This window comes from Denticeps clupeoides, chromosome 8, assembly GCF_900700375.1.
Source record: "Denticeps clupeoides chromosome 8, fDenClu1.1, whole genome shotgun sequence".
In the NCBI taxonomy this organism is placed as follows: Eukaryota; Metazoa; Chordata; class Actinopteri; order Clupeiformes; family Denticipitidae; genus Denticeps; species Denticeps clupeoides.
This window is the reverse complement of record NC_041714.1, coordinates 14064460-14079219: the sequence shown is the minus strand read 5'-3', so window position 1 is coordinate 14079219 and position 14760 is coordinate 14064460. Positions and strand designations below refer to the sequence as shown.

The 14760-nt window shown below is 43.2% G+C and overlaps 1 protein-coding gene across 4 annotated transcripts in view; it reads right to left on the bottom strand.

Moving 5' to 3' along the window:
• Nucleotides 1-14760, bottom strand: part of macrod2 (mono-ADP ribosylhydrolase 2) — a 416409-nt gene that overhangs the window by 40585 nt on the left and 361064 nt on the right. For all 4 annotated transcript variants that reach the window (XM_028988161.1, XM_028988164.1, XM_028988162.1 and 1 more), the window contains exon 9: nucleotides 509-590. In XM_028988161.1, the coding sequence (XP_028843994.1) occupies nucleotides 509-590 (82 nt within the window). The remainder of the gene's footprint in view (nucleotides 1-508; nucleotides 591-14760) is intronic.

Below are 14760 nucleotides of genomic sequence, written 5' to 3'. Positions count from 1 at the left end.
ATCTGTCTGTCTGTCTATCTATCCATCTAGCTAGCTAGCTAGCTGGTGGAGTAAACAAAGCAAAATGTTGCATATTTGCTCTGAAAGGCAGTGCACTTTTACTGTGATGACCGCACACACATGGCACCTGAAGATGAGATGAAAGAATCCCTATATTGACCACATGTTACTTAATCATCTCATAAGGATGCTCATGATGATGACAACCATGTGCAGAGGAGTCAGGAAGGTACGGTGCTTGTTTTTTTTTTCCTTTTGATTGCATGGTGCCCTGGGCGGGACCCTCCTTGCTACCCCCAATGTTTCCATAGACAAGGTTTATATATATTTTTAACTAATAGTGAATGTGAAAATTCTCCACATAGTGTGAAACTGGAGTGGATAACCACTGATGAAGCACTAGAAGATGTCCACCACCACAATAAAAAACATTCAAATAAAGTGCCCAGAATATAATGCAAATGCAGAGAATTAGCAAGTTCAAGAAAACATCCGTGCGAGTTCTTACCTTGAGAGAAGTAATTTGACATCTTCTCTTTGTAGATCTTGTAATCTGTCTCCAGGAAGACGCAGAATATGACACGCTCGACCTGCACAGGGACGAAAAAACACAACAGAGGGATTTCAGAAATCATTAAAAAACATGTTTTCTCCTCCAAACACAAAAGAACCAGACAGAGCGGCTGCTCAAAAGAATGACCCCGGGGTTAATTTACTTTATTTTGACACCTAGAACCCTCTTTGCAGGCAGAATTAATTCAGGGCGTAGTTCTTATCGCTTTCTCAGATCAGTGGCCCTCTTTTCTGCACCTTCTAATAAATCAGCCTTGGGGCCGTTGCATAGAACGTTGGTTGGCACCATTCAGGATTCATGCACATGTGTTGTTACAGAGATTTTTGTGTTCTTTTTTTTACCTTTGGGAGTCAAGGAGAGCTCATCAAAGGCATTACATTTTATTGGTGCATAATCCAATTAGCCAGTTACCAGTTTGGGACCACCCATGAGCTACCCAGCATCATGGGAACAGCTCTATCTGTTCCATGCATTCACAATCAAACGCAGGCGTCACCCCTGACATCCATGCATGTGTGACAAGTGATAAAAGGGAATTCATTGCCAGCTTTATCTCTGTTTTTAATGGAAACCTTCTGATGTTTATACATAATACCCCAAATGGTATTTGTTAGCATTTTTGATTAAAAAACGTTTCAGAGCCTTTGTTGGGATATGAAGCTCTACTGATCCCTCACATATTAAATCCCCAAATCGTCGTCACAGAAACGCCACTCAAAGAATAGGGAGGATAGTGCATGCGTGTGATGGACAACAGTCCTCCTATTCAGCATAAACCAGACCCCAAAATGAAGATAAAACTCGACCGATCGGCCATTACAATTCACCAAGCTTCTAGTACACTGCCGCGCTCAATACATCGTTATTTCTCAAAAAGGTATGGAACAGCATGAAATGTTTTTGTTTTTTTAGATTTCTTCTCAAAATTAATGCTGCACTTTTATAATACAATCGTGGAAGTTATTAATTCAAAGTGACAATGGATGTTTTTAATTTAATTAATGGCACACATTGTGCACACAACTGTATCAAACATGAAGTACAATCAAAAGCACATTTAAGGACCAAACTTTGGATTCCGAGAACCAAAATGGTATAATCACATTTTTCTGAAAAAAAAAATTACTTCACACACCAAAGAAGGCTATTTACATCCATCCTTCACACCCCACCTTCTCCCAAGCTGAACACTGCCCCGAGTGTACCAGCCTCTCCTGCTGAAGATGACATGCCAAACAGTCATCATGTCCCCACTGTCCCTAATGGTGGAGATATTTTCAGCGACTGATACCGATCTCCCCCTGCTAAAGGCACCGGCCCCTGTGGGCCCACCTGCTACAGTGGAGATTCTTGGACAGTCCGGACAGACATCTGTCTATTGATGGTTAACAGGAGGTTCTCTGGGGTCAATGCAAGGACGTCTGATGGACCTGGGGGTTCTGGGCAGCCTCCTCAGCCACAAGTTCTCTTCTCCAGCTCGCTGCTGGAGGCTGAGTCGTGTGTAAAGGGAGCTTTTGAAGTCCTGAGAGGAGCTGGCAGGAGGGTTTGTGGGTGGAGAGATAATATGGTGTGATGCTGCTCACCTGTGGGACACCACACACTCACAGCACAGGGCCCCACCCAGCCCAGAGTCAGGGAGTTTTGTATAAATCATGAAAGCACATGCTGGCTCTTGGAGCTGCATACGGAGAGATGAAGCTCAAACCAACCCACAAACCAGGTCGGGCCAAGGGATGGAAAGAAAAATAGAGCAAAATTCAATGAGTGCAAAAGTCTTTCTGTCTCTATACCTATCGTAACATAAATAGTATACACTAAATACTACGTGTTTCATTCAAGTTTTTAAAACTTATACTCCTGATTAAACTCCTACCAATGGTAGTTTTGTGCTCATGATCATATTAATAGGCAGTGTCAGAGTAATTTATGACATTCTATTAAAAGATTGGTGTGCCTAGAGTGACATTACAGTGTTTTCATCTAAACTGAGTTAATTAAGCAAGAGTCAAAAATGATAATAGGACATTAGAGCCATAATAAATCACTGTACTTTCATTTTTGGCATGTAAGAACGTTTGAAGGCACTTTGGACCATCACTTCTTACTGAAGTACACATATTTTTTTCCTTGGAGTATTAGTTTACCTTGAGTATCTCTATATTCAATCACACACATGGTTTGCGAACATCTCATGCTGTCATTGTAGCTACTAGTCTGTTCTGTGGCAAAACTCATGCAGAAGCTACCAGCAAATTAATTCTACTATCAGTTTTCAGAACCCCAGATGAGCAATCTAGAGAGTGTTTCAGAAGTCTGCATTTTGATTTAAAATGTCTGAAGAACCCAGGCATACCACTAAAGCAATAGCAACATATGAACATATGAACATAAGAAAACGTGTTTTAGCTGTTTCAGTGTCTCCCACCCAGACATCTTGAAGACACACCAAATGCACATGTTATGCACATAACTATTCAACAACTTGTCATGACCCAAATTTCCTATTGATAATGCGTCTGGGCATGACAGCATTATTTCTGCTTTTCTGAATCTACAGCTGCTGAGTGCAGATGAAGGTGTCTACATGTCATATAAATAGATAAATAAAAAAAATAACAATAATCTGATTTAAAAAGTAGGCGTGGTTAATGTCCTTACTTACCACCACCCTCACAATCGCAACACATAATGTGTTTTATATCTATACCTCATTATTGAAAAATAGGTCTGCAGGTATCACATGGTATTTCTACACTGCCAACAAGCAACGCTCATGGTCAAAACACACCTGGCAGACCTACAGTATCCAACATTGTTCTCCAGCATACGCCGTTCTGTCGTGGACACAGCCAAATTAAATTGCTATAATGAACTCAGAATCACCACTATAATCAACCCCTTCTGCGTCTTGGTCTGAGCACCCGCTTCGATGCATTGTTTCTATTGGGTGCATCACAACGCTTAGAGGTCAAAGTTCAACAATATTCAACTTTGACTGAGGAGACTGCAGAGGCTAATTTTCCCTCGCATCTGGCCATATAGCTTGCCACTTTGCACACCACGGGACAGGCGTACATCCCATAGAAAACAATGGGATTCAGAATGCAGCACCACGCTCTACGCGTTCGGTCTGTGAAGGTCTTTAATGAACTCAGTTGACGGAAATCCATCATAACGCGGAAAAACATTAATCCATGCATACATGTAGCAGGCCTCCAATTCTGCAACCCTATAAACGACAGGCTAATCCTGTAATGCTATCATTGTCGCTGGCTTCCTACAGCTACTCTAGCCTGGTGCTCATTTCACTGGCTAAGACTCAAGGACTTATCGTTAATTTAACATTTCTGAGGGATAAAAAGCCCAATTACAATATACTATTACCACACCAGCACTCTAATATATCAAATTAGTCTGCACATCTCCATAGGGACAAGTGGGAATGGATTTATGCTGGGCTGTTGAGTAGATGTGCATGCTGCTCATATTTTACTTACCAGTCATACACATGCCCATTCGGACACGTCCGCTGCTCTAATCATATTCATAAGACCCCGGCTTGTTACATGACTTTTAAAGGTGTGCAGGGAACGCGGCCTTATTAAATATCACCGACATGGCGGAGCCCAAAAGAGCAGCCGGCGGGACGCGGGAGGCAAGCGGCAAGGATGTGGCGCGCCAGCATACGCCAAGGTTGAGTGAGTTAATGAAAGAGTAATTAGAAAGCTGGGATCACTACATGCAAGCGAGGGCCAGCCATTACTCATCCCCCTGATTGCAACCGCCGATGCCAAGAGGCAACCAGCGAGATGATTGGGTGCCCCACTGTTGGTGGGTGGGGAAGTGGGTTGCATGGAATCATTCGATGGAGGACAAAAAGCTGTCTGTGAAGGGAAACGAGTGTCTCAAGGCAATGGTCTGTAGTGCACGGGGCATTATATCATGCACCTTATGGCTTTTATAATTATAATAAGACTCCTTTGAGGTCTAATTCTGTATTTACCATGGATTATGCAGCCATGTCCATCTCTATGTTGCTAAGGGGGGCAGCTGAGGAAATGAATGATGTTAGTGATGCTAATAAACTTCATGTGCATGTAACAACATCATGTTTTTATTATTTAGCCAAAGCTCACATTCAATTTATCTCAATGGGCTTTGACAGGCCTCACACTTTGACCCTTTCTGCACACTAGGAGGAGAGGAAACTTGGAAAGGGGTGAATCAGAAAGGGATCGCCTTCCAGTGTAGGGAGAGTGTGCAATAGGTGTCAGAGAAGGGTTGGTGTCGATGTGCCCAAAAAAACAGTCCAATAGGTGTAAGGGCAAGGTTGGTATTAAATAGTCCAGCATGGCAAACTCCAGAAAGAATCTGTTAATGTTTGAAGGTGCTGGACAGTAAAGAGTAGTTTTCAACTAGTCCAGCGTCATAGTCCACAGTGTATGTCCATTATAATGATAATTTGACGATCCCTCAGTTTTGGTGTTAGTGGCTGTGGAGGCACGTTTCGTGCTGGTTCGTCTCAGCAGCAGCTCGGCGTCATTAACGTGGACCTTGAGTTGCTCAGAGATAGACAGATTAAATTCGGGTGGCTTATGGCTGAAATGTAAAGGTTGCTTTTCTGATTTTGCAGTCTGCATTCTGAAGGGAACGCTGCATATGCGCCACAGCTGCTGGTGATGGGATAGCGTCCTGTAGCGGGGTCGGCGCGCTCTGCCAGGTGCCATGCGGCGCTCTCCTGGACCGCTACAGCAGATGATCTGTCATCGCAGCGCAGCCGTGCTCGTAATTGCACAGGGACGCTGCCAGAAACATCAGATGGTTTAGGTCTGTGTGCGCACTTTGTTAGCGCCAGTTTCTTCTTGTTTCTGTCACAGGCAATAAAAGGGACACGTTTTGGCCCTTGCACGCTTGTCCGGGAGCTCACCTGGATCCGCTTATAGGGCCCGCCGCGGGTGGAAGCCAAGCCCCGCCACCCCACGTGTGGACCTGCGTTAGATCACCCACACCTGAACACATCTATTGTGTGTGCAGCCGGGGGACTTTGCGGTGAAATGCATTATTAAATGACGGGCGGAGAGGAATACCGCGAAGCTGCACGCTTGTGCACAGTAAAATGAAGTGGAATGGCCCCGTCTAATGCCGAGATGAAACGCGCTGACGGCGAGTGCGAGCGGTGGGCGGAGGAGGAGGGATGAGGAGTGGTGCTGGGCGCCCGGAGCTCAGGGAGAGGCCGGTGGAGCCGTTCCAGTCCTTATTACCTCCATAATAACACGCACCTGAGCCCACACCGACTCAACACACGGTAATTAAACAGACGAGGAGGCCAGAAGAAGAGCTGACACATGCATGCAAAATTTTTCATGTGCAACAAGAATATTCTGTGCCTGGACCAAATCACTTAAATGTCATTTGTCCTTACATTTGATGCTTATTGCATATTTTTAATGTATACATACACACATTTGCATACACAGACGCAGAAATCCACATGCACATTCACTGCATGTGTGCACAAACACACAAATGTGCAATATTGTCCAAAGAAGATGTATGCTTGGCATAACTTGCCCCTGGAACAGGACCAGAGAGAAAGCAGGCTGGACTGTCGGCACACCATATACTCTGCAGAGAGCTCATGCTAAAAGGCATCTATAATTGGATCAGCAACGATGATATAGAATTCACACTGATGTATGAAGATTGATGTCCTGAGCTCTGTTCAGCAGTGGGGAAAATTACACCCCCCCCCACCAAAAGGTGCCAAAAACGGCAATTATGAGAAGCAGTGTGTCTTATGGCAAAGCCAGTGCAGAGGTGATTAGCAAAACCCAACCGTTACCTTGGCCTAACCTTGGCGCGGGGGTGCTAAGATCAAATCCATATTCATTTTCCTATGCAATGAAACACAACCACTCTGCACATTTCTGACAGAACTGGATGCCTTCGGCGAGCCCAGCAGGAACTATTTTATCATTCTGGTAGCGGCTGCTCTTAAGTAAGACATTATATGCAAATGAAGGTATTACAGATGCTGGTTCTGGAGGTCCATGTCTCCTACACAGAGCCTGCCCTCAAATTAGAAATGTGTGAAGGAAAAAGAAGAATGCAAATGCACTGATTTAGAGTTTCTTCTTTCAGTCAGAAATCTGGCATGTAGACAGTGGCTGTGATCTGATTCCAGAACAGATTTTATTTTAATTGTGAAGGTTCATAAATATATATATATATTTTTTTCATATTTATTGACAGAAAAATCTAAATAATGCAGCACAGTGTTAATGGGTAAAATTTACAGCTTCCAAACATTATATCACAATGTGATAAACCCTTTTTCTGCTCATCATTGTGTTGGCAGTCATAATAATGTGCTAAAAACACAACTGACGTCAGTTTCAAGGCTATGGAATATATTTTACCTCTGATATTAATCTAATAAATGTTGGTCTGCACAAGGCAGGATCTGATACACATATTATACATACCAATTTTTATTTGTATCCCAGATAATTGTGGCGGTGTGAACATGACAGACAGGAGCTACTCTGACAGTGGGTTCATGGGATTTGACCTCTCCTGCTAAGGGTGGACATTCGACCTGAGGCCAAAAAAATTATCATTTCAAAAGGTCAGACGTTTGAACAAAATGCCTGAATCCATACATCAAAGGAAGAGGCTGACAGAATGTCTTCAGAGAGAGAGAGAGAGAGAGAGAGAGAGAAAGAGACTACTTCAGGAACATTCCAAAAGAAACCTAAACTGATCCCCCCCTGGACCAGGCATTAAAACAAGAGGTTGTGAGTCAGTGGGCTGACGTGAACACGAGCCAGTGAGCAGTGAGGATGACTGCTAATGAGAGGATGAATGTTGGATGGATGCAAACACAACGCTTTTTCCCATGGTTGCTCAGCAAACTGTGACTAAATAGATGTGTTAACATTTTAAATGGTGCAAAGACAAGTTAATTCCTTACTGAAAAGCTTTTTCTGCAATTAGATTTATGCGATGTCAGGGAAGATAAATGAACAATCTGTATGGAAATGCATTCTGCAGTTTTTGCAATTTGCAAATCCGTCATTCGTATAAGACCCAGAATCCCAACCAAGAGAGCAGACAACAGTATACTGTAAAATGGTGAAAAAATGCCCATACCCACATGTTACATATACTGCTGTACATTATTAGGTTAATTTTGTTATCTGGACCAACCCATATTTATGTTGTGACTGAGAAGATGCAAAGTCCCACCGCTATGTTTGGAGCGAAAGTCTGTACAGTAGATTTGAGAGTAGTCAATGTCAGATATTTGATGTCAGGCTGTTCATTCCCAGATGACACCACACATCCTTAGGCTATTATTCGGCTATTATCCTTATTGGAGCCAGGTAGCCGCAAAAAAAGATGCAGCATCCATGTTTTAATACTTTTTTGTTAACAACCGATGATTGCAATCACTTCAGAATCTTGTAAAACGGACTCAATTTGTCATTTCTGTAATAAAAAATGCAACATTCCATAAATACTAGAATACATTGGAGATCCATTTCTAGTTTTAAACATCAATAAATGTCGAGGAAACAGTGGAAAGATTTCCTCCCGCAGGTCCCGAAACTTGGTAACTGTCTCTCTAAAACCTGACTGTGGTCACACTCATCGGGCCAGAGGTCATTTCCATAGGGAGGCGTATTGACAGAACTTGTGATCTATCTGTGTTGAGATAATGGAGTTGGCCGTGTGTGCGAGTGTGTCTGTACACAAAGTGTGTGAACAGCAGCACACTGACCCAGTGGAACGGAAGGGGAAAAAAATAAAAAATCAGGGAAGTGTCCTGAACGGTAATTACAGTGATGAAGAGCTGTGGCCTCAGACTCCGGGGAGCATAAAAATAATGTAACTGGGAGAGACAATAACAGGTAACTGCAACATCAGCACCGCCTGTGTTACTGGGGGCCTGTTGCGGGTTTAGAGGCTGAAGGTCAAATGAGCGTCCGTACCATGTGACCCCCGGCCCATTTACTGAACCCAATGCAAAGGTTGTGAGCTTGAGTCCCACGACGGGTGACTGGACCCAACCTGTGATATGTGGAGAATGGGAATTTTAATGTGGCACTGAAATTCTGCGTCTAAAAATAAGCGATGTCTCCCCGAACGCAATCTCCCCCAGCAGAGTGTTTTCAGCAACCACTTTACCAGTCTGACAGAAGTAAATTTGCAATTTTTTTCCCAGCATAAACGCCAGTTTCTGGCTCACTCAATGTCTTCATAACGAGAGCTGGGCGGCAGGGGATGGGGTCAGTGGAGGATTCTGGAATTTTTGGAGCTGAGGTCTGGGTGTGAAAAAAGAAATAAAAAAAAAAATCTGTGAGGAGATTGGGAGTGGTCCAGCTTGTCTGGTTGGGTTTAGGACTCCCTACTGAGGAAGCATAGCAGGGGGTGGTTAGCGCCGACAGGGACAATGCAATACTGTAGGCACACAGACAGTAAACACAATAATATTACACACTTCAACAATGTATTACAACCTCATCTGTGTCACACATGAACCAGCACTCATTTTATGAAACCAAGTCATTTCTGCACACAACGTCAGCTGCATTGCCTGTAAATGTTTACACTTGTAGTGTATTTTATCTGTAGCACCCTGTGTAGCATTTGTGTCATTTTGCGTTGCATCATGGTTCTAAAGGAGCATTCTCCCGCATCATTATGTGCTGCGTAGCTCTGGAAATGACCATTAAATCCTGCTTGAATTTACTTAAAGACACCCACATGCATTTAGAGATGGCTTTCTCAAACACACACACACGCACACACACACACACACACACACATACAGTCATGCTGCTTTGCAACATTGTAGTGAATTTGACATTTTTAGGACACACCAGAGACCAAATTCATTATTACCTTGCAATTCAGTACATAAAAACAATACCAAGTGCATTCCAGAAAAGTTCCACAGTGAGTCATTGAGGGAAAAAAAAGACAATTTGTGATAAATTAAATGAAATCCCATCTCATGGAGAATTTCAGAGGGCAGAAGAGAGTTGACCGCTGACGCCCATGGGACTGACTTCTCAATGTGCTCATCCAGGAGAACAGAATACAACATGATCAAACCTGACTCACTTACTGGCCACTTTATTAGTTACACCTGCCTTTTAATGGCTGTGCACCATTGATCTAGAGCCAAATCCCTAGCCAAGGACCACTGCTGGCCAAATGCAGTTTAGGTGCAGGACCAATCACCAACTGGCCACTGACGAATGGCAAGACATGCAATGTCGTACTTCTGAAGATGCTCTCTCATCCAAACCAAGGTTTGTTGACGACCACCCGGTTCGAATAAAATAATTGCATTCTGACCCGTGGGTCCATTAAACACACAGAAACTGCTAAGATGCGAGGAGAGATGCGACGGAAGGGTAGAGAGGATGGCGTACTCCTCCATGTTTGATGGAGAGATCTCCAGCCGCTGCTTATCTTCTTAATAGATTACAGAAGCCCCGCCAGATCGCAGAGTTCGGACAAGTCTCTTTTTCATCCTGATGGCTGGTTCATTAAGCCGATGAACCCCTCTCCAGAGCCGTTTCCTTGAAGGAAGGATAACCTAAAGGTGAAAACCTCTTTATCGAGCTCTTATAAAATATCTCAATTAAATCTGAACAACAAGGACAGTCTCTCATTCCCAGCCGGGTTAATCAAGCCCTCCTTACCAAAAAGTTACTCCTCCAGTCAGGGTTCACAAACTTTCACAACGTGACGACAATAAAGGAAGAATCTGAAATATTCACTCAGATGTTGAAAAGATTTAATTCATACGATTTCATTGCAATGTAATTAGCACCTAGCCTCTAAAACGAGGCCAGGACATGTTTCATTAAAGCTGTTTTTGTTTCCCTGCTTTCCAAAGCAGGCCGAGAGACCTGGTGTGACCGCGAGGGAGAGAAAACCCATTTATTCCATTTTCACTCAGACAACATGAACTCCATAGCATTTTAGCAGAGGTTTCCGTACTTCACAAGCAGGAGGTCGGGAACTGCACGCTCAACCTCAAATTTGAGCCGGCAAAATTCCGCAACCCTTCAAGAGGGTCAGAGGCATTTAGGGCTACTGCTGCTGCCGGATCTTTACTCTCTGTCTGAGATATGACAGCTCATGCAAAAGCCTTCTCACTTCAGACGCAAACGTTATCTAAAGATGGCAGGATGGAATTAGCTTCCAGAGTCTAAAGCAGTTCTATCTCTAACTGATTTTGGTTGCGGCTATGCAACTTCTTTCAATCTGTACTCATGTAGGTGGTCACTTTATGCTGTGGCCGGTAAAAAGAGTTAGACCAATCTCTCAACCAATCCTGGCGCACAGTCACAAGAACCTGCCTTTGGTTGTTTTATTTATCTATTCAATTGGGATGCACCAATTCTCAAATTCTCGGCCTTTATCGATTTTGTTGTTGTTGTTTGGAGGGCTTCGCTCCAGGGAAACAAAGAAATCTTTATTCTGAAAAAGTAATTGAACTCTTTAGTCTTTTAGCTGTTCTCATACAAATTTAAGAACTAGCCTTCAATAATGTAAGTAACAAATCAGTAATGAAGTATTCATAAGTGCAAACATAAATAGGGATGCAGATAATCAATGTCAATTAAGGATGTTGAATCACTCCTTTTTATCGCCCTGATTTAAAACCTATATTTCAGTGCATACCTATTATTCAACATATCAAGCACTCTCGAGTTCTCTCAGATCTTCATCTGTACTAATTTAACATGCATGCTTGGTTTTTCTTTCAGGTGAATAATACAGGATGTGTGAATATATAGTACAGACACTGAAATCAGTTTAAACGCACCAGGTCGGCTTCCTGATGGCCTCGTCTGGAACCGCCATCATTTGAAGTTATTTCATCTTTAGCTCTCGGTATTGAATCTCGCCGCTGTTCCGATACATCAGTTGCTCCTGCTGGGCCGTGAACGCTTCAGAAATACGCAGCGTGATTTAAAAATGCAGCTGCATTGGGCAGAGTCGCGCCAATCCAATCATGGGCCTGCTGGGCAGTAACTGGCCCGGCGGATGATAGATTTCAGCCCCGAACATCATCGGCGTGCTCACAGACGACCGTCGCTAAAGCCGCTGTGTGTTAAACGGCCGGCCTGCACAGACCAGGCAGAGAAGGCGGCGAATTTACATCGGCCTCGCTCTTGACAAGCTATCTCGCCTCAGATGCCGGGATCCGTGCGAGATGGCAATAATGAAGAAGAATGAGGGGGGGGGGGGGGGGGCGAGCAGGCGGCGTGCACCGGAATGCTAATCATTTTCCAAGCCTGCAGAGGGCTGGCCATATGTCCCGGCTCCGCGACGCAGCTCTGTTCGGCAGGGTCAGAGCGAAACTCGTTAAAACCGTGTTGGGCTAAATCCATTACTGCGCTGCTCCTTCGTTATTACCGCCGCCGCCATTTCTCCTTCTTACTGCTAACACATCCGGAATGCTCATATTCATGTTCCAGCCACTTCACTTGTAATTGGGACCTGAACTCAGAAGAAAAAAAAAAAAAGTGTTTCATTAAAGTTGTGTTTGTTTTGTCGATCCCAGAAGGAACCCCCGGATGAAAGCCCACCCCGAATAAGAGACGGGTCAGGGTCTCGCAGCGTGTAAATTTGAGCGAAACCTGCTCTCCTGGGCTCTGTAGGCCTTGCACTTCACTCTGAATTTCATTCCCGGCTAATAACCATTCATTACCAGGGAAGAATTAATTTTGTCACATTATTCTAAAACTCTACTCTAAAATGTAGAATATAAATGGCAGGTGGGTTTGAGGGTTTCTGATGATGGATCGTACGACAAGTATAGTGATAAATGATACAAACCACACACTCATACCTTGATGGATTTTATTGTAGATCCAGTGCATTTAAACTGTCTTATGGAAGAAAACAGTAGTTGAGTCTATAGAACTATAAGATATTCAAATACCTGCTGCACTCAACATATCATCTGACTATTTTCATGAAACCTGTAGGTCCCAGGTCCTTGTGTGATTCCCATAGATGCGAGATGACCCCTTCATATGGGAAAGGGAAACACGTGGGCTTTTAAATTAAAAAAGAATGGAAGTAATAAAATATATACATTGATGAAGCTTATTACATAAACATAGATAATAGATATTGAGAACATTTTGTATGCGTCCACAAAATCTGTAAAGCATGAAATGATGAAAATACCTCAAAATGTTCTTTCATTAAGCTAGAGCCCAAGTTCAATTGCTTGTAATAATACATATGAAACTGTACTTGCACAATTTCTAAAACAATTACTCTGTGTGACCTGATAGCATGTACATTAATTAACATAAATACATGAATTTCATATTACATGTACATAGTACATAAGTACATGAATTTCATAGCTTTAATAGAACGGAAAAGAGACCATGTCTGGTCATATATCCCGTAGTCGTCACATGACGCTCCTAATCTGAACAGGTGCAAATCAGAGGGGACGTTTTAGATCTCACTTCTTTTGAAGTGCTGTGAGCGTCTCTTTCTATGTGATCTCCTGTTTCTGTACAGGAGCTTCTTTTAATTCTGCATCTATACTACACTGTGTGGATCTAAAATGTAATTAAATCACTCAGCTGTCTTCTGTTCCCGGCCCAGCGTTTAACACGTAGCGGAGATATGATGGAGACTGACAAGGCCATGATACACACACACACAAAAAAAAAAAAAAAAAAGTCATATCCGAGTGTCATTTCTGCAGCTGACATCAAATGCCGCTGCGGGTTATTAAACAGAGGTGCCTTTTGACATCACTTACTCTGTGGAACGGACATCTGATCTGCGTTTATGAGCCGAACCTGGCAGATTTATCCTCTGCAACCCGGAGTGCAGCGACGAGTGGAGCAGCGTGAAGCTGAAGTGATACTGGAGCAACAAACGATACCTTCCACAGTCCTCCCTTTTCCCCTTGTTTCATCGCCATTGTTGTATATCTTTATTAATGTCGGCTGCCGGCCCTGCCCTCCGGAGCTCTGCGGTACCAACAGACACTGCAGCATGGAGCCCACAGCACTTCAAAAATAAAAAGGGTCCACAGCCAGTCACGCCCGGGGCCTTCACTTAAAATAAAAAAAAACCCACCATGGACAAACTGTGCCTTCGAATAACCGCCCGGAGACAGAATTAATTGTTAAAGGGGGTCCAATTAAAGTGGTAAAAGTGTGTCGTGGGGGGAGGCTTTCAGCTCCAAACAAAAAAAAACAAAGGCAACGATCAAAATAACACCTAGAGCACAATTCTACGTTCCTTATTTACCATGCATGCGTTCACATGAGAGGCTGTACTTGAGCTTTAGTGTTTATTATTTTTTTATTTATTAATGAGAGAAACAGAAAACATATGCATGCATGCATATGCATATATATATATACATATATATATATGTGTGTGTGTGTGTGTGTACGTACATTTTAACATTTACAGCATTTATCAGACGCCCTTAACCAGAGCAACTTACAATCAGTAGTTACAGGGACAGTCCACCCCCCCACGGAGCAACTTTTTATATATATATATATATATATATATATATATATATATATATACACACACACACACACACACACACACACACCACACACACACACATACATACATATACATAAATAAATGGGGCAGTGGTGGCCTAGCGATTAAGGAAGTGGCCCCATAATCACATATACAGTACAGGTCAAAAGTACATAACTCCACATGTGTTCATTCATAGTTTTGATGCCTTCAGTGAGAATCTACCAATATAAATGGACATGAAAATAAAGAAAACACATTGAATGAGAAGGTGTGTCCAAACCTTTGGTCTACACTGTATATAGTTTTTCATGTTTCAAATTCAAAGCTCCAGCCGCTTCCTGCCTGTGCTATAAGATCTGAAACGAATTTCTATTCCACTTCATGTTCATCCCCTCAGGCTAAGATGCTCAGTGGCACTGCGCAGGTCTGGATTATCCATCTGCTGGCCTGATGCTGTCAGCCAGGGCTCTTTAAAAAGGGGCGAGCAGGCGCCGGACGCTTTACCTCTCAATCGGCCGAGCTTTAATCAGACGGATCAACATAATGCACAGCTTCAGCAAATGAAGTGTCCTGGCGAGGCCAAAGTTGCTGAGGCAGTTTCTGTCCGATGTGACGGA